Below are 19,522 nucleotides of genomic sequence, written 5' to 3'. Positions count from 1 at the left end.
GGTCCGATAACATTTGGTAAGTCTAGAAGAGCTGCATGATTAAATCATTTTATCCTCATTCAAGTTAGAGGAGCGCTAAGCTGGAAGTAGCCGCAGAGCTCGATGGTGTTTTAAGCCCCCCAACGTCGACTTCAAGGCACCTAACCCTAACCATTGCCTAATCCTAGTGCCTTCCAGGCAGCGCTGCCTAGAAGACGACGTTGGGGGCTTAAAACACCAGCCGCAGAGGTCTCTAGTGCGCCTGCTTTATGGCTCTATTTTATACGCAGTTTATGCTCCATGGTGGCTTTATGCGGCACTAAGCGGTTCTCATAGGAGTGACCGGGGCTCCGCCTCATGCGCTGTACCCAGTTCTTATAATACATCCATGCTTCAAGCTAGCTTGTGACAAAACCTCACAAACTATCTCGTGATCTGCTCCACAAGACAAATGTTGTTACATAACCACTGAAGTAATAATGTGCATTTGTGTATTTTTCTAGATGCATATGCATGCATTTACATGTTCACATGCACTCCCAGTCACACGCTGTAACACCAACAGGATGTAATCTGTCAGAGGGGATGTTATTACAGGAATTGTATTTTCTGACTCACAAAAGGGAATTTCCCTTCTCATACTGTCAGAAGTCTGATCAAACACACAGTGACAGAGAAAGAGAAAAAGGAAATGTGTTATCGCATGAAGTGACAGACGACTGTAATGTCAGTCACAAGCCAACAAGAAAAAGTGTGAGAAAAAGACAGTTTAACCATTAAAAGGGGAACACCACCTAAATGAAGAATTCCAACATGTCATTTCCATGGCCTAGGAAAGTAAATCTCTTTTATTTTGAGAAGTTTAGAGATCTTTAATGTTTACTAATATTTTTGGACTCAGACCATAGGAATAACATGTATCAATTTTGATACATCGTTCACAATATAACTTTCCCACCAACTCTCTAATTAATTCGAGGTGGGGAAATATACAGTAACGGCACAAGTGGAGGGTTGTGAGAGGGAGGAGGGGGCACAGAATTGGTGCTCTCATTTCTTGTTTTTCTTTGGGGGGGGGGGGGGGGGTGCTTGAGTTAATGTACACTCACTTGATGACTTAATAAATATCCCTGTATTGTTTTGTTTTTTTGTATCACAAAAATTCTGAAGTTGATTTGTTTTCATCAGCCAGGTTGAAGTAAATCAATGGGTTTCTCTCTCCTCCCCCCCCTCAGAAAAGATTTACTTGGGGATCATTTGGGGGCTGTGGGGGATGTAGACAGGAGGTGTAATGTTGCCTTGGTGTCAGTTAGATACTGTTAGTTACAACATAAGCCATGTTGGGGTTTTTCTGCCTATATTTGTTTACATTTTGGTAAATTGACATCATTGAAAGTATGCGAATTAGCAATGTAGGATGTTGCAGACAACTGGATTACTTTGATACTGAAGAAAAACACTGATTCTTAAGCAAGTTCTGGAGTAATAAGGAGCATCTTTATTCTACGGTTCATTTGTGATCAACATCGGCGATAATGATAATCTCAGGGAGGCCCACTGAATATAACAATGTGTGTGTGTCATGTCTGTGTGTTCAGGTTTGACGGAGTTAAGACTCCAAGAAGGAGAATTCATTTTGATGCCTCGCGTCTCACCCTCCGCGCAGCGCACCCCTAGGGAGGTGCGCTTCACAGTTTGAATACATCCATTCTCATGTCAAACCTACAGTGTGTGTCGGAGGCAACAAGCGTTTTCTCCAAGTTGCCATACCTTTTGTTAAAATCTAAAGCAAGACACTCGTAGACCAGGGAGAGCGGTACTTACGCAGACTTTGAACGTCTGGACAGTGTTGTCCAGCAGCAGTACGCTGCACACAACCTGTGTGTGCTGTCTGTCTCGCTCCACCTCCGTCGCCCGGACATTGTAGGATCTGCCAGCAGGCAAGTGGAAGCGCGCGCTCATCACGCTCCTACCAGGGTCTGCAACAACCAAACACAGAGCAAAGAGGACACAATGATGAGTGAGAGGAACTCAGACAGGAAAATAAATGGGAGTATCATTATATCAATGCTTGTAATGTACGCATGCTTTATGACAACTTAGGTGTGCTGAAGTACGAAAGACCTCTCAATCCATCTCCGAGAAAAAAAACAGAATAAGCCAATGTACAGTTCAACATCATGTATTTTTCTCCCCACTACCTTAGCGAAGACAGCGGCACAGCAAGGCAAGCCTGTACAAGCACGGCGAATAAGCAAAGACTGACTGCTTCATGAGAAAAGAATGTCAATGAGTAGGCAAGCAGCAGATTCCCTACCAGGGGATGTGGAAACTATACAGCAGCCGAGCACTAAATCACTCACAAGCTACTATAAAACCAAATGAAATGCGAAAAAAAATAACTTGGCAAAAAGTCTCTTCCTTTCAGCTGGCTTGTTTGAGACGTACCATGTATGAAATTTGAACTATTTACATTTTCACTGCATTCTAATCGCGACTTCAACACGTGTGACTTTCATCTACCTCAGAAGGAATGGGATCAATACTTAATACTCAATAATTTGAGGATTTCGTCGGTCTGGAGTGGCTCAAGTGATTGCTTGGTAAATGATGGCAGTGCAAACAGTGGCTGAGGGTGCCCTGTCTGCTTATTAGTGGGACAAAATAACAATAATTTGATCTGAAGCTGCTCCATTTACAACACACCAAAGCCCCTTATTACAGAGGCCACGTCTGACTGGTTTCCTCGTCTCCGTGGATTGCAAACTGGTCGCATGTGGCTTGAGTCCAAGTTAACATAGATAAAAAATGGCCTCTTATACTTTGCAGTATATCTTCCCTCTGCAGCATAAGAATGATTTTTTTTGTAACCCAAAAATGCTGAACTTTAATTACAGCCTATCCTACTAAGTTATTTCCCGATTTTGGCTTATCACACTTATATTGGTATTATAACCATGTACTGTGTATTAACATTTAACATTGAATAGGGTGCATTTTTTTTACATATTTTATTAATTCCTTAAAAGGAATAGTAGCTTACCGCGCCCGGCCAATAGTCCAGCACATAACCCACCGTAACACCATGTTGTGTTGTTTTTACGCAAGGTTTTTTTGTATGGATTAAAAAAACGGGACATCACCTGTTAATTTGTGAGCTTTAGAGGTGGCAGGTTTTGTTTCCTCTGAACCGAGTCAGGCTAGCTGTGTCCTCTTGTTTCCAGTCTTATTGCTAAGCTAACAGGCTGCTGGCTATTTCTATGTAGCGTGCAGAGATGATCTAACTCTCAGCAAGAAAGCAAATGAGCGTACTTTGCTAAAGGTTACCACGATGCCTTTGGAATAATTTATGTACAGTTACATTTAGGCGAGCAATCACAATTTGCTGTTGCCTTGCATACATATTGTCTTATATTTAGTGTCGTATTTGACCTCAACAGCTACTTTATGCTATTTGATTACGTTACAATTAACATTGGCCAACATGTTCTGATCTGAGCGGCCACGTGTACACGCTAAGAGTTTCATGTTCCAGCAAGCTCTTTCTGATTTTGAGTAGTTTTTGAGTAGTGTTTTCATTTCTCCTTTTTTTTTTTGGGTAGCATATGCCATTGCAGTGGGATTTGTGCCCTTCCTGTCTGCCTCCTGTTTTTGTTTTTACCCTTTGTGATCTGTCTTGACAGGAGACATAATAACCCCACGAGGGTCATGGCCCCGTCATCAAGAGCTGCTGTATTTGTAACGATGGCTCTGTGTGAGCAATTTTTGTGTGTGTGTGTGTGTGTGTGTGTGTGTGTGTGTGTGTGTGTGTGTGTGTGTGTGTGTGTGTGTCACTACACATCAGCACAAACCCCAGTGGTCACTGGCAGATGGTGTGCGCACTGTGAACGCACATACAAATGCATAGATGAGGCCGCCACTAACAGCCCCGTCGCCTTGTCACCTCCAGACACTCAAGCTCTACTTACACCTTTAACACCTGGTTTTAATATGCACCGTAAACAATGTATATGTTGTGTGATTGCATCTTAAGCCCGTTATTCTCACAAAACACAATATGAAGGGGGAATCTCAAGCACAGAAAGTACAGAAACAGTCCTACACTTCTGAAGCAGGGTCATATGATATGAGGGAAACACGGGACATCCATCATGGATATTTGTGTATCTTAGAAAATCTCTCTCTGTAAGATTAATATTCATAATTGTTAAACATGAACGTGTTAACATATTTTTTTAAAAAGGAGCACTCAACCGGTGTTACACATCAAGATAAGTTTTATGACTAAGGGGAATACTTCTTAGCTTCTGAAAACGGTTCTATCAGGTCATCTGTGGCTCTGTATCAGAAAGTAATCTCAGTTTGTGCTTGGAGACCACACGTTTTTTCTTTTTCTTTTCACACATTCTCAAATTCTCACACCGTTATGGAATCCAGTATTAGCCTTCACAGGAAAAGAGCAGAGGTGTTACATCACAGATAGCTGATGATTGAAATGATAGTTGATGCTGTCATTTTGTAACTGAACTGATCACAACACGGGATGCATCCGTCTGAGTCAGCTCAGGACTTAGTGCTTTACCACCTCCACTAACAATTTCCCAGGAGAACCCCTGGCCTGTGTAACAAACTGGGGGAGTGGAGTTTGAAAGATGCAGGCATTTATCCGGCAGAGAGGCTCTAACAAAGAGATGCTACTGAGCTGCATTACAGGAAGAGGTGACAGCTAGCAGGTAATAAACAACCAGGCGTGTTGATAGTCATGCCGTAGGTCATCCTGGTGAGTCAAGTTGTCTGACTGCCAACAGAACCACACACACACACACACACACACAGGCAAACATGTATAAATACAGGCACACGCACAGCCACAAATGCATGCAAGCACACAGGCAAACTGAACATGCACACTGATGCCAACCGCAACAACCTCAGCCTGGAAAACAGAGCAAATGGACCAGCGAGACAAGCGGAGAGGAGCACAGAGATCAAGTCACAAAGCACTGAGGTCTTCCAATCAGATGCTCCTCGGTGTGCCCAGATCCAGGTTAAAAAAATAAAAAGGTGACCAAGCCTTTGCAGTGGAAGAGAAAACTGGAATAGTTTACCTATTCATATAAGAACATCTTGGACCGTTGAAACATTCAGGTCCTTGCTTAAATAGGTCCCATGGCATGAAAATGTCGCTTTATGAGGTTTTTTAACATTAATATGTGTTCCCCCAGCCTGCCTATGATTCCCCCAGTGGCTAGAAATGGCGATGGGCGTAAACCGAGCCCTGGGTATCCTGCTCTTCCTTTGAGAAAATGAAAGCTCAGATCGGCCGATCTGGAATCTGCCCCTTATGATGTCATAAGGGGAAAGGTTACCTCCCCTTTCTCTGCTTTGCCCACCCAGAGAATTTGGCCCGCCCATGAGAAAGAGAGAGACATCATGGCTTGAAAACAAGTGAAGCATGGCAGTTGGTCAAGGCAACACCCCCACCCTCCACCTTGCCCCCCCCCTCTCCTCCTCAATAGCATTTAAAGCGACAGACACAGAAATGGCACATCCTAAGGAAAGCTCATTGTGGGACTGGCTCTAGTGGCTGTAATTCTGCACCAAGCCTGAATTTCAGGAAAGAGACTTCAGATACAGTATTAGGGGACCACTAAGGCCTATATAAAAGAGACTTCAGATACAGTATTAGGGGACCACTAAGGCCTATATAAAAGAGACTTCAGATACAGTATTAGGGGACCACTAAGGCCTATATAAAAGAGACTTCAGATACAGTATTAGGGGACCACTAAGGCCTATATAAAAGAGACTTCAGATACAGTATTAGGGGACCACTAAGGCCTATATAAAAGAGACTTTAGATACAGTATTAGGGGACCACTAAGGCCTATATAAAAGCATCCAAAAAGCAGCATGTCATAAGACCTTTAAGACCCACTACTATTCGCTGGCTTTCAATTCAAGTTGAGCTTTGACACCTTGTCCTTCTTGGTTATTTTGTATTGTGTATCGTTTGTGTATATTATCATTTTGGGTTTTTTGAGCTTGTTAAGCACTTTGGTCGACTATGGTTGTTTTTAAACGGGCTATATAAATAAAATTGAACTAAACTGAAGTTATGCAGAAAGAAGGAAGGAAGGAAGGGAAGCTCTTTTATCACTGGCTCCCACTGTGGAACAGCTACAGGATACACAGATGATGATGTCTGACACTAGGACACAGGCCACCTTGCCTTCCCTGCTCTCTTCCTGTCCTAACATTTTTCTGCCATCCAGCTGAAGACTATTTAAAGACCACACGCAGTACTGGATCATCTCTGTAGTGTGCAACCATTTATCACAATCCCCCCTCCCCCCCAATAACACGTCTGTATGTGACTTTAAATGATCTGAATTCCAAACAAAATCCTGGATACAAGCATCTTTTGAAAGCACTAATGGCAAATATTGTCACAATGTTACCAAGGTTTTTTGTACGATATACAGTATATAAAAAGATATATCGTGATATTTGAGGTTTGTCAAAACAGCCTAGGCTTGTTGGTAAGCCGGCAGCAAACTCAACTTTGGGGCAGTGGTGGTGCTTGCTGATTGACGCTAGAACGCTAATGTGGGTTGTCTCTGGCTCTTCTGTGTTGTTGCTTCAGCTAATGACAGATAGGTGAATGTTACTGCCTTACTTTTCCCTGTTGTAGCAAGTTTTTATTACGTTGAAATGAAAAATAAAGGGCTGTAAGCAGTTGAGAACTTAATTGGACTGTCTAGTTTTTCTAATCAATGCAGTCGGGCAGGCTGACTCAGGCTTTTCATTTATGCACTTATAGAGGCGTTTTCCATAAGGGTTCAGTGAAGTTCAAGCAGAGGTTTGCAGACGTTTGCAACTCTGAATTGTGATGAATTTCAGACCAAAATGAGAAATTGAATATCTCTCTCATAATAATCAGTACAATTGACTAATTTACGCTGGCTCTTTTTAAAACTTGAGCCACACTTTCTAAACCACTTAAAAAGGTGCAGTAGGTAAAGACTTATAAAACTAACTTTCTGTCATATTTGCTGAAACTGACCCTATGTTCCAGTAGAACTACATGAAGCTGGTCATTTAAAAAAAAACATCCGGCTCCTCTGGCACCACCTACAGCCTGTAGTGAGATTTGCAAAAATCCACAGCTCCCTGTTCAGATGCACCAATCAGGGCCAGGGGGGCGGGGGTGTCTAACTGCGTGTCAATCACTGCTCATGCACACGCATTCATTCTCCCTTGTGGAGGGAAGGGCTTAAGAGACCGTTTTGGGCTTCAGCGGAAAGGGGAGAGGGACTGAGAAGTTGTCGATGTTCAATTTTTTTGGCTAAGTCCTGGATCTTCCCAGTCCTACCTACAGCACCTTTAATTGATGTGCAGTAATTTAAACTTGAGGCCAGAAGTAGCTCGGAAAGTAGCTCTAATGGACCATTGCAATGCAAGTTTGGAGTAACTCTAATGTCAATTGTGTTTGGGATATATATATATATATATATATATATATATATATATATATATATATATATATATATATATATATATATATATATATATATATATATATATATATATATATATATATATATATATTCTGTACACCTTCAGTTTCACAGTGATGGAACTGAGTGGTTGTCCTGCAAAATCCTCTTACCCCACAAGCTTTTTTATTGCATCTGACTGCTAGTGTTGGCCTTTTTTATGCATGTGCTGGTTTGGCTGTAGACCAAGACAAACATTTTGACTGCAACATTGACATAAAATCTGAATTTTCTTAAAAAGACAAAAAAAAATAAAACCTCTTTTTCACTCAGAGACTTTAGCAATCAGGTTACAAGCTGCACTGTATGACTTTACCATCCGCCAGGGCCACATATGGCTATCCCTAAAGGAGGTCAGGGGTCATTCACTGCCCACATTCTTCAAGCTACAACTTCCTTGGCACCCCCCACCTCCCCCACACAGACACATTTGAAATGCTTTGTTTGAATCTGTCAGTTGCACACACACACGAAACAACACTGTCTGCTACTGTTGTTGCCCTACATAAAATAAGTAGAATTAAAGGGCTCATGGGGGGTGGTCTTATGTGGGAGTGGGAGGAGGATGGGAGGTGGAGGGGGGGAAAAAAAGGGGTGCGACACCAAACATTGGGAGGGAAAGGACGGCGAGAAGGTATAGGGGTCTAAAAAGGGACAGGTAGAAAGGGGATGTGTGGGTACAAAGGAAAGACAGAACTGGAACAGGAAGTCTGTTTTTCTTCTTCCAGGCTTAGACCAGATACTGGCCTTCCTAGTTCCTAATACCTCTTTGTTTTTGAAGACAGAATTACTAAAATATAACATTGGTCAGGTCAGGTTTGAGTCTGTGTCATGTCATGCCAATGCAGACATATACCGTACATTATGTGTAATTGTGCGTGTTTCATTTATAAGTTCCTTTTTAAATATCGTACGCAGAAAGAGAGACATTTCTATTAGGGCTTCATAATAAAAACTCAAGAGCAGTCACAAGCTGTCTACATACACACACTAACACACACACACACACACACACACATCTGTAATTGACCACCTGTTCGTTTGCGGCCTAGTTTCCGCTTTATGTAACACTGGAGCGGTGATGTATCATTCCTTTGGGATTCCTAACTGCAAGCCTCTTATATTGATTGTTTTAAAGCAATACAACAGAAAGGGGAGCGACTTTTGAAGAAATTGGGGCTATGAATAGAAATGTATGGGGCAAATAAAGTTCATTAATCACGCCATAATCGAACTGGGAGAGGACGTTGCCTGTTGTGTAACTTTAACTAAAATGAGAAATATGGGGAGAATCATAGTTCAGCAGGTAATGTTCAGATAACGTTTATTAGCGCCTTTCTGTGTTTGTGTATGCAAGTATGTATTGCGATTCAGTGGAGCTATTCACAACCTGATTTTGAAGTTTGGTAACGTGTGTGTCTCCGTTCGTATGTGTTAATGTGTATTCCTGTGTACAGACGGGAAGGCTCCAGGAACGTCTGTGTTTGCAATAAGCTAGGAAAGCCAGAGGAGCCCACCACTGAGGGAAGCTTTAGGGTCAAGGCGCACACACACACACACACACGCACGCACACTCCTGGCTGTTTGTAAGCTCTGCTGACTACAGGAAGCAATAATGGTAGCGTGCTTCCGGAGTTCCGGAGGCTTATCTCAGGGGAGGGTGGCTGCCCTGTCCAGCTTAGCAGAGCAAAACTGAAAATAAACACAGCGGAGCAGAAAATGATAGAACGTTGAGTAGAATAAAAAAAAAAAAAAATTATACAATAGAGAAGAATATCGTAGAGTAGAACAGAACTGAAAATAATACAATGGGAACAAAATACAGAAAAACAGTATAAATGAGAAAACAATGATGTTATGAGGTAGAAAGAGCTGAGCAAACAATACATTGCACTAAAGCAGCAGACTATAGCTGACCAACACATGACAGGCCTATACCTCAACGTTGGCTTGTAGATGTGTACACTGATACTTTTATTTATTTATTTTTTACCTTTAATTATTCAGGGAAGGTTCACTGAGAGGAAGCCTCTCTTTTTGGCTTTTTGGGATTTAACCGACGACCTCCTGGTCACAAGCACCACCACTGCACGCTAGGTGGTGCTTGATTATTGATACTAAATCTGAAAGTCACTTTGACAACAATTTCTGACTGCAAAAAGAAACGACTCACGATTTCAGTTGGACTCCATTTTGGTGACAAAATGGAAGCAAAACTATGTGCGTTTACAATGAAAACTGGGTTTGTGCATTTGTTCCATTTTGCAAAATGAGACAAGAAAGTTGCGTCAGTGAGACAGCCAGTCGGTATGTCCTGTGTGAAACTGCAGCTTCTGATTGTGACGTCTGTCCTCTTAGAACTATGCAACTTTATACATGTCTTTTTGTTGCAGTTGTTAGTTAACTGCTGCTGCTGTTGTAGGTTTTTATTTTTAAGTAATGGTATTATCTAGCCCTGGTATTAGGTTACTATCAATTTCAAGAATAACGTTTTGTAATGCTAGTAACTCAAAATGGATTAAGAAAATAAAGTCTCAATGACGTTATTTGCATTTTTCTGAACAGTTTGTACAAGACCGTAGTGAAAGATATGTTTGTTTTTTTCCCCCATTTAAATTGTCATGTTCACCTGTAGCACAACTTTTCCAACCGAGCCACCTTCTCAATTACTTACTGTATCATAAAAAAACCTAAATCCTTAACTTGTGTGACTGTTCATGTATTTGCTAGTGAAGCTAAAAGCTTGGATTGCCTTTATTAGCGCTTAAGATTCTTATTTCGCGGGTTGATTCACTAGCTTTTCTGTGGTATTTATTTACAGAGGGCCAATGCCACTGCAAGTGAAATATACAAGTAAACATTATCCAAGTGAATGCCACAAGGGTCAAACCAGGTAAGTTCATTTTTTAATAATATGGCAATATGGATTACAGCATATGTTATTTCAGCGGTTTCCAAACGGTTTCTATCATGTTAAAAGAAAGAAATGCACTTTTTACATATGAAAACAAGTGTGAAAACAAGGATATTTTCCCCCTTATCAGAGGAAATATAGCAGTAAGAAAACTGAAAGGCATGTTTACTTTCACCCGTAACCATGACTTTGTTATCATCAGAACCTTTTTCATAGCAGAAAAAGCACAGGGGGAACTAACAACATTAACATCAGTTACACCTGTGTTTGACAAGGCAGCATGTCTCTTGTGAAAGAAGTCGGCAAAACCAGAGATGTAAAAGGATAGCTGCCTTAGAATAAAACAGTCCAGTACAATCACACACCTTTTTGAGCCAACCAGTGTGTACTGATTTTCTGAAATTCAAGGATTTAAAAAACGGGTGTCAGATCTAATTGTGACTGGACCACAACATGAGAGAAGCCCTACTGATAACGGCTTTCCTATTCCCTTGTTTTTCCCTCTCCTCCTGTCTGTATTTATGCCATTATGCAAATTATAGTCATCAGTGCCAGGGAGAAGCCATTTACTTTACACACACACAAACGTTTGTGGCACTATCTTTGTGGGGACCCGTCATTGACATAATGCATTCCCTAGCCCCTTACCCTAACCTTAACCATCACAACTAAATGCCTAACCTTAACCCTTACCCTAACCATAATCTAATTCTAACCCTAATCCTACAACCAAGTGTTAACCCTCAAACAGCCCTTTAAAGTTGTGGGGTCCAGCATTTTGGCCCCACAAAGCTGTCGGGACCCCACAAGTATACAGGACTCCCAGTTATTGGATCCCATGAATATCACACACACACACACACACACACACACGTCGGGCTTGATTTTTTTGAGCCAGATCTAAGCTCTATTTCAGCATAGCTCTTTTCAGCTCATTCTGGTCAATGTCACTACTGCACTCATCTAGATGTATCTAAAGCTGCAAAGATTAGATTAGTCAACTATTAAATTAATCTCCAACTATTGTCATAATCTATAAATCGGTTTGAGTCATTTTTTATAAATAAAAAAAGTAAAAATCCTCTTCTTAAATGTGAATATTTTATAGTTTCTTCTCTCCTCTGTGACAGTAAAGTGCATATCTTTGAGCTGTGGACAAAACAAGACATTCAAGGACATCGTGTTGGGCTTTGGGAATCAACATTTTCCCAAATAACTACTCGATTAAAATGAGAAAATAAACAGATGAATCAATGTAAATAATCGTTAGTTGCTGCTCTAGATGCATCTCTCACACCCGTCCTCTCACAATCATAATAAATCAACAGCTACAGTACCTCTCCTCTCTCCCTCATTAGCTTCTATGTTCTACTATGCTCCACTCCCATCTGATCTTCTATACGTCTCCTTGCACTTTTCTTCTCCTTTACACCTGCTTCTTAGCTAGATTTCTCTAATCACCTTGCTTCCCCCTTCTTGTTGTGTCCCCTCATCCCTATACAAGCGTCTCTTCATTTTCTACCTTTCCTGTTCTTCATGAGTTGCCCCCCCCCCTCTCTCTCTTTCCCTCTTGACCTTGCTCACATGCATTTCCTGCCAAGGAGCCAAATAAAAAGGCACACAAATATTTATTTTTCCCTGACACAGCTTCATAGTAGGGGTGTCACAGTACCACACAGATTAACTGCCGTGTTAGTCGTGCTGCCATTGGAAGAATATGGTACACGCACATAGCAGAGCTTGCAGACTGTGGCTTTTTTGTCGACAACGTGAACGTCGTCAACATAACTCACTGGAAATCCAAAATGCTTCCACACCGGCGACTTCAGTGAAAGAGGAGGGGGTTCAATTTCTGTCCATGGGTCTCCAGCATCTGCAATTGCCATGCTATCTTTTGACTGGCTCTAGCTAAGTTAGAGGAGGTTGACTGACTCGCAGCACTTCAACACTAGTGTTGACGAACTGACCGAAGAGCCGGTTAATTAACCCGAGTAGTGTCACTGAACCGGGAGAATGAACCGACTCGCTCCCGTTTTTTTTTTTTTTACCTCATTCGTGCCCGGCAGCGCTTTGCTCAAGCTGAGTGTGATCGGTGTATGCTCCGTTGTGTGTAGCTGATCTTCTTCTGCTACTGTGTGTGTTGTAATCTAGCTCATTAGCGCCTCCACTGGAGTGGTGGTAGAATCAATCAGGAAATGGGCTACCTTGAGCAGGCTACACCCATAGACAGTATGTAAGAATGGACCAACAGATCCCGTTGCTCTGGACGAAGACCAATGAAGGCCATTAGAAGCACTTTTGGCTGAGCGTTACTGCGCAGCCCCCAACTGAGAGAGACGAGGTAAATGTGCCGTGAGCAACCTGTCTGCAAGTCTTCTGGTAGCTGTGCCAAGCGAAATCTCAATCATTCCCAATCTTGCAGAGACGGAGAGCGTAGGTATATGTTAGGAGATAAAATAGGCACAGGCTAATTATTGCTAACTAAAATGCTAGTTAACATTAGTAATTACACTTAAACAGCTAATGTGAGATGAAACTGCCTGCGCGCTTCTCCTGTACTATACGGTAATTCCTCTACTATGCGACAGTAAGTCGCATGGTCATGACACAATTGTTAGCCTATTTTTACAAAAACGTCTGCTACGGAGCCATAACGTGAGGTACAAGGTAATGGAGCCTTTTATACATTGTCGTGTTTCTTTAGAAATAAACAATGGACAAATAGAGTCTTTAAACGCTTCAGATGTGAAGTTATTCGCTGTCAAAGTGACGTCAAAATGAATGGAAGTCAAAATGAATGGAAGTCAAAATGAATGGAAGTCAATGGTGATGGCTTATTAGCATCAAAATGGTGCCATAGGAGGTTCGCGGTCCGAGGAGAAGGAGCTTACCCCCTTGGCTACACCAAGGGGGTAAGCTTCTCCTCACAACGCATAGATCCTATGATCCCCCCCACCCTTAGTATTACATTGACTGCCATTCATTTTGACGTCACTTTGACAGCGAATAACTTTACATCTGAAGCGTTTAAAGACTTTATTTGTCCACTGTTTATTTCTAAAGAAACACGACAATGTATAAAAGGCTCCATTACCTTGTACCTCACGTTATGCTCCGTAGCAGACGTTTTTGTAGTTTCGTCTCACATTAGCTGTTGAAGTTTAATTACTAATGTTAACTAGCATTTTAGTTAGCAATAATTAGCCTGTGTCCATGTTATCTCCTTACATATACCTACGCTCTCCGTCTCTGCAATATTCGGAATGATTGAGATTTCTCTACCTACCTCTAGCTACCAAAAGACTTACAACTTTCAGACACGTTGCTCACGTCACATCTACGTCGTCTCTCTCAGTTGGAGGCTGCGCAGTAACGCTCAGCGCTCACCGGAAAAGTGCTTCTAATATCCTTCACTGGTCTCCGTCCAGAGCAACTGGATCTGTTGGTCCATTCTATATACTGTCTATGGGCTACACGTGTGTGTTTTTTTTCTAATGTTTTTTTTTTCCGCTTGGCAAGCCGACCGGACGTGACATGGGGGCGTGGCAGCATCGACGATTCCATTTTTTTTTTTTATTCAAGATTGTGACTTAATTTCGGTGACACCCTTACTTCATAGCATCCATTCTTTTAGTCACAGTTTTTAAGAGCAGAATGTTTTTGAATTACTAGCCTATTTGTTTCCATGTTGGAAGAAAGAAAGGTGCAAAACAATGGTTGCTTGGTGTTTGTATAGGAGAAATGCACACAGATTGTGTTCTGGATATTCTAAGAAGTGGAAATAGTTATATTTACACACTTTTCCAAAATGATTTACCACTGTACAGAAAGTGGTTACAAATGGAGCTACAGGTGGACACGTTGGGGGAGAGGCGACTGCACTCCCCCCTCTATATAACTTCTACTGGTGTAACAGCCTCTGGCTAGAAGCACATTCCTCTAAGCAATGGGACTTCCACAAAAACATAAGCCCCTGGCAACTACAATAGCTCAAATAGCTGAGGGTATTTCATTAGATGGTTTGCATGAGAGAATTTACAGTTTTGTGGTTCTCAATCGACAAGACGACAGCATTCAGCTCACAGTAAAAGAACGGCAAAGTCTGTGGAAACTACAGTTTTCTTACAGTTTCAAATAATTCTTTGAAATTATCCAAAACAGTAAGACATTCGCAAACCAAACATGTTGTGTGCTCATGAAAACACCAAGGAATGTGATATTTCCACTTATGTGCTCAGCATGTACCTCACTTCAATCTTAATATTCACCGGAGAAAGAAGACAGTCTGCCTGTTGAAACCTTTGTGTAAACACCTCTGTCGGATTACGTCAACAGCATTATGATTACCACACACACACACACACACACACACACACACACACACACACACACACACACACACACACACACACACACACACACACACACACACACACACACACACACACACACCTTGACTTACCATTGATGTTTGGAATTTACATATAGCACAAATGTCACTGTGGCGGCTGGCTAGCAGTGATGGAGAAAACCCACATTTTTAGGGTTTCCTGCTTTCGGCTAACACTGCAAGCAAACATCTGCTCCTCCGTAAATTTGTGAACACAAAACACAACAAAAACAACGAATATAAATTCCACTGATGTTTATTTTGTGGTGATATTTAGACGTTTATCAGGCACTACCACACATCCGTCTGGACGTCAACCACCAGACCCTGTTGTTCTGCCCAGCAGCAGCAGCAGTTTCATGTAACATCCCACTTTGACATCCAAAATAATTCATTTAGTGTTCAAGTTGAGTCCTGGGAAGAATTCAACCAACATTCGGACTTTTAAATCAAACAGTGGTTTAATAATTGATTTAATTAATAGCTGCCAGACTGCTGCTTTGGCATTTCTCTGAATCATGTCACAAAGCTGTATTCTACCAAACAGGTAAGAACCCTGTAGCCAACTCCGCGGGCAGCAGTGTGCTGCTCTTAACAGGTGACAGCTTTAATAAAGACATGACGCTTTCTAGATCAGGGATCTTCAACAGGGGGTCCGGGACCCCTAGGGGGTCCTCAGAGTCAATGCAGGGGGGCCTCCAAATTATTGTTCAAAAATTATAAAGTCTTAACATGAATCCAAAATATTATTAGCAAATATAAATCCCAACTGCTAACTGGCCTATAGGTAAGGTAGTCACTAAGGTAGCCATCCACAGACGGTGTTCATCCTAAGGATTCACTGGGACTCATTTATGTTTTAAAAAACAATTATTAAGCTATTTGAATAGCTTAGTATTCTATGCACTAAAAAAGGTATGCGTAAAGGCTTTAGGCCTCCCTACATGTTATTGTAGGCCCAGTTTAATATGCAACTTAATTTTATACAATATATGTAGTAGGGGGTCCCTGCTCCGTCTCTTTCAGTTGAGGGGTCCTTGGCTTAAAACACGTTGAAGACCCCTGGTCTAGATGCATATGCTACAGGGCTTTTATACTACTTTAATTAATTTAAGTTTCAACAAGCAACAGAAAAAGCAAAGTAACTTAAAAAGACTTCCCCTGGACTAATGGATTAGTTGGAAAAGAATAAAATAATATCTGGGCTTGTCAGGGTGTATTTATTTATTTTTATTTAAAACGTATAGGCCATTATCTACAACCACTACAATGTAGTGGCAAAAAAATAAAAAGGAATTTCAAATGAAAAAGCTAAACTGAACACACGAATTGGAAACATGAAAGGGGTAGGACAGTGGCGCACACACACACACACACACTTTGAAAGCAGCACATTCCCCTGATTTTTTCCTTTCCTGCCGACGCTGGCACCTTTAAATGTTACCAGGGGTCGTGTTCTGAGCGCGCAGCAAATTTCCACCTGCATCCACCTCAACCTTGCACATTCCTGCCCCACCATCAGGGAGGCCAGGTGTCCGCCCCCCCTCCCCCGCAGGTCGGCAGTTGTGCTGCAATAGGCCAGGTTAGCGGCATAACAACTCAGCTACACGGCTGAGGACTACAGCTAACAGAAACAATAATGTTTGTAATCAAAATCTCTATTTAGTTCTAGTAACATGTATTTAGGCATTGGACCATTTCTGGGCAACTATAGTGACTAGCTGAGGGGATGTACATAAGATGAATCAATAAGAAACCAACTTTGACATTTGCCCTCTTTCACCACCCAGTTCAGTGCTTCTTTCATTAGCCCTCCCTTTGTCTCTGCAGTACATGGTGTTATTCTTCAGATAAAAGATCTATCTAGATGGTATCAATTCTTTAAGCGCCACTCTCAGCAAGTGGGCCTTTAACAGAGTGCAGGATCAATAAGCAGTAAGTTAATCAGCCTCTCGTCATTGGAGTGTAACCGCTCCCTTTACACCGCACACGCCGTAAAGAACAAACAACACACACACATACGCACAAGCACAGTGCATACATATTCACGTGTGGGGAGAGCTCTTCTCTGCTCTTTTGCATCTCAATTGTTCAAGCTTATACGAAGCGTTTGTGCATGAGTGAATATCTATAGTAACCTAGGTGATCCGGCAACCTACTAGAAAGCATGAAAATATCTAGATTTGGTTTGAAATTTGGATGTTTCAATACATTTTTGCAAGTGTATAATGTACTCTAACTTTAAGGATTTTCGCATGACGAGCTTGCTCTGTGGTCTTTGTCTAACTAGGTCAAAGTTTAACATCCGAGCATCAGGGCGCTGTGATTTTCGTCAGCAGTTGCTGAGTCGAGGCGTCGACACTCCAAACATTAAAAATAAGAATGGAATTATGCAGCTTTGCACTTTGATGCTGATCATGTGAAAGCAGCTCTAGCTTTTGCCCGAATGCACCAAGGCCCTCATACAGGTCTTACAATGAAATAACCTGTAACACACTAGACTGAATTGTTGGTATAGTAATAACATACTATTTGAATAGTACAGTCAACCAACTCGGTATTAAAGGGGAACTTTGCTTATGTTTTCAAAGTCAAACATGTTATTCCTATGGTCTAAGCATCTAAGACATTCCAAAAAGATTAGTAAACATGAAAAACTCTCTCCCAAATAGAAAATAGAGTGTTAAAACTCTATAAAAAAAATATGGGAACAATGTCATAGGTGACACAGAGCACCCAGGAGAATGTTCTAAGTATATTGCAGGGTTCGTACGCATTTTAACCAATACTTTTCGGCAAATTTCCATGACTATGTATTCCTGAAAATGTCAGTCGACATTATACAATAAGAATACAAATCTGTGTTAAAGTTTACCCTCAGAGGTTTAACAATAAAATGAATGACAATTTAGGTGGTTCATAGTGGGATTTGTAATATCGTACCCCGAATAGAACGTTGAGGTTAGGACGATGTGAAATACATTTATTAATCACATATTATTACGCGGTGTTAAAAAAAAATTCCATGACTTTTCCAAAACTTTCTGGGTCTTTTTATGTTTCCAAAACCTTTCCAGGCCTGGAATTTGCATTATTTTTTTTAATTCCATAACTTTTCCAGTTTTTTTTCAAAACGTTTGAACCCTGATATTGGTACATGTTCGGTTTCTGAACTGAGAACACCACAAAACAATCAGGCTCATTTGGGTATTAGAAAACAACTTGATGACATCATAAGTTTGAGGCTCGTGCGATTTCCGGCTTTGAGATATATATATAATATCTCATGTCTCACAAATATTGATTTAACTCTCCTCAGAACAGCAACAGGAACAGTGTGGAGAAATTGGACCCACCCTATGTTACTGGTGACAAGACCAAGATGAGCTTCATTTAAAAATACTCACATTAAGTCATGATTTTTGGCAACCCTGAGAGAACAGCCTCAGGATAACCCTGTATGCCTATTCTTAGAAGCTATACAGCTGTTCAGGCCGCGATAGTCGTTCACTAAACCATCTCATCAGCCCATCTCGTTACTTATCGGTCTGCCCTCACACTACTCAAAGCTTTTTTTCTAAGAAGCCTTGGATATTCTATCCCTGCTCTTTGCTGAGAAACAGAATTAGATTGGGGTTGACATTTCAAATGAGAGATAGGCAGCGGGGTTGTTGAGGAAAGAGTACTAGGAAAAGGCTTTCATCATCAGCATAATCCTTTAGAGGCAATACAACAGTCATTTTCCTGGAAACTCTGCATCTCCTGCAGCTGATCTGAGTTTGACTAAAATGTGTCCATTGCTGTACCGTCTCTAAAAGGTCACTTGCTCAGGCACGGAAAAGAAATTTGCTTGATTTTTAACAATGACTTCTCAAGGTCTCTGCGGGAAAAATTACAATACAGCCTAATCTACAGGCCTATTTTTATTAGACATTTAACAAACTGAATAAATGATGAATGACACAATGGCATATGATGATGATGATGCACAAAAGAAAGCAAAAATATAAGCAAATGAGTGGAAAAGTAAAAGACTGTGCTTTAATTCCCTGCCTAGATGCATCTAAAGAGGTTATCTCTAGGCTATAAATGTACAGTGGGTTCATGGTAATGCAACACACTGCATGCACGCACATATTTGCATTATTAAAACAACTGCCTAACTCTATCCTTCACATGAGCGTCAATTGAAAGCTGAGCGGTAAACCCACAATATCTGACAACGCTAAGAGGACGGACAAATCGCTTCTACCTTTGGTAATATAGGGCCAAAAATACAAACGTATACACACAGTACAACGTGCTAAAACACACGGCTGTCTCGTTCACACTTACTGTATAGCCTCATGCTCACACAAAAACTCATGTACAACATTAAACCATCGGAAAATTAATTGCTTAGGTGCCTTAAGCACAAATGTTCACATCTGAGAGAAACCTTTTTTTTGCCTTTAGCACGTTGTACAGAGCTGCACCTGCTGTGTGTTCACGGATGGGTCTCTCTCTCTCTCTCTCTCTCTCTCTCTCTCTCTCTCTCTCTCTCTCTCTCTCTCTCTCTCTCTCTCTCTCTCTCTCTCTCTCTCTCTCTCTCTCTCTCTCTCTCTCTCTCTCTAAATGACTTCAACAGCTATCGCTTAGAAACATTCAATAAGTCCACTTGCGACTTATTTCAGAAAACCC

General features: G+C 41.3%; 1 protein-coding gene across 1 annotated transcript in view; it reads right to left on the bottom strand.

Annotated features, from left to right (window-relative positions):
* The window catches only part of ptpn4a (protein tyrosine phosphatase non-receptor type 4a), a 77,482-nt gene that overhangs the window by 40,700 nt on the left and 17,260 nt on the right, over positions 1-19,522 (bottom strand). Inside the window, exon 2 of the mRNA XM_078263284.1 lies at positions 1,804-1,958. Within this exon, the coding sequence (XP_078119410.1) occupies positions 1,804-1,941 (138 nt within the window). The 5' untranslated portion in view covers positions 1,942-1,958. The remainder of the gene's footprint in view (positions 1-1,803; positions 1,959-19,522) is intronic.

Source organism: Sander vitreus, chromosome 11 (genome assembly GCF_031162955.1).
Source record: "Sander vitreus isolate 19-12246 chromosome 11, sanVit1, whole genome shotgun sequence".
Taxonomy (NCBI): Eukaryota; Metazoa; Chordata; class Actinopteri; order Perciformes; family Percidae; genus Sander; species Sander vitreus.
The sequence above is the reverse complement of the archived record's forward strand: the minus strand, read 5'-3'. Positions and strand labels throughout refer to the sequence as shown.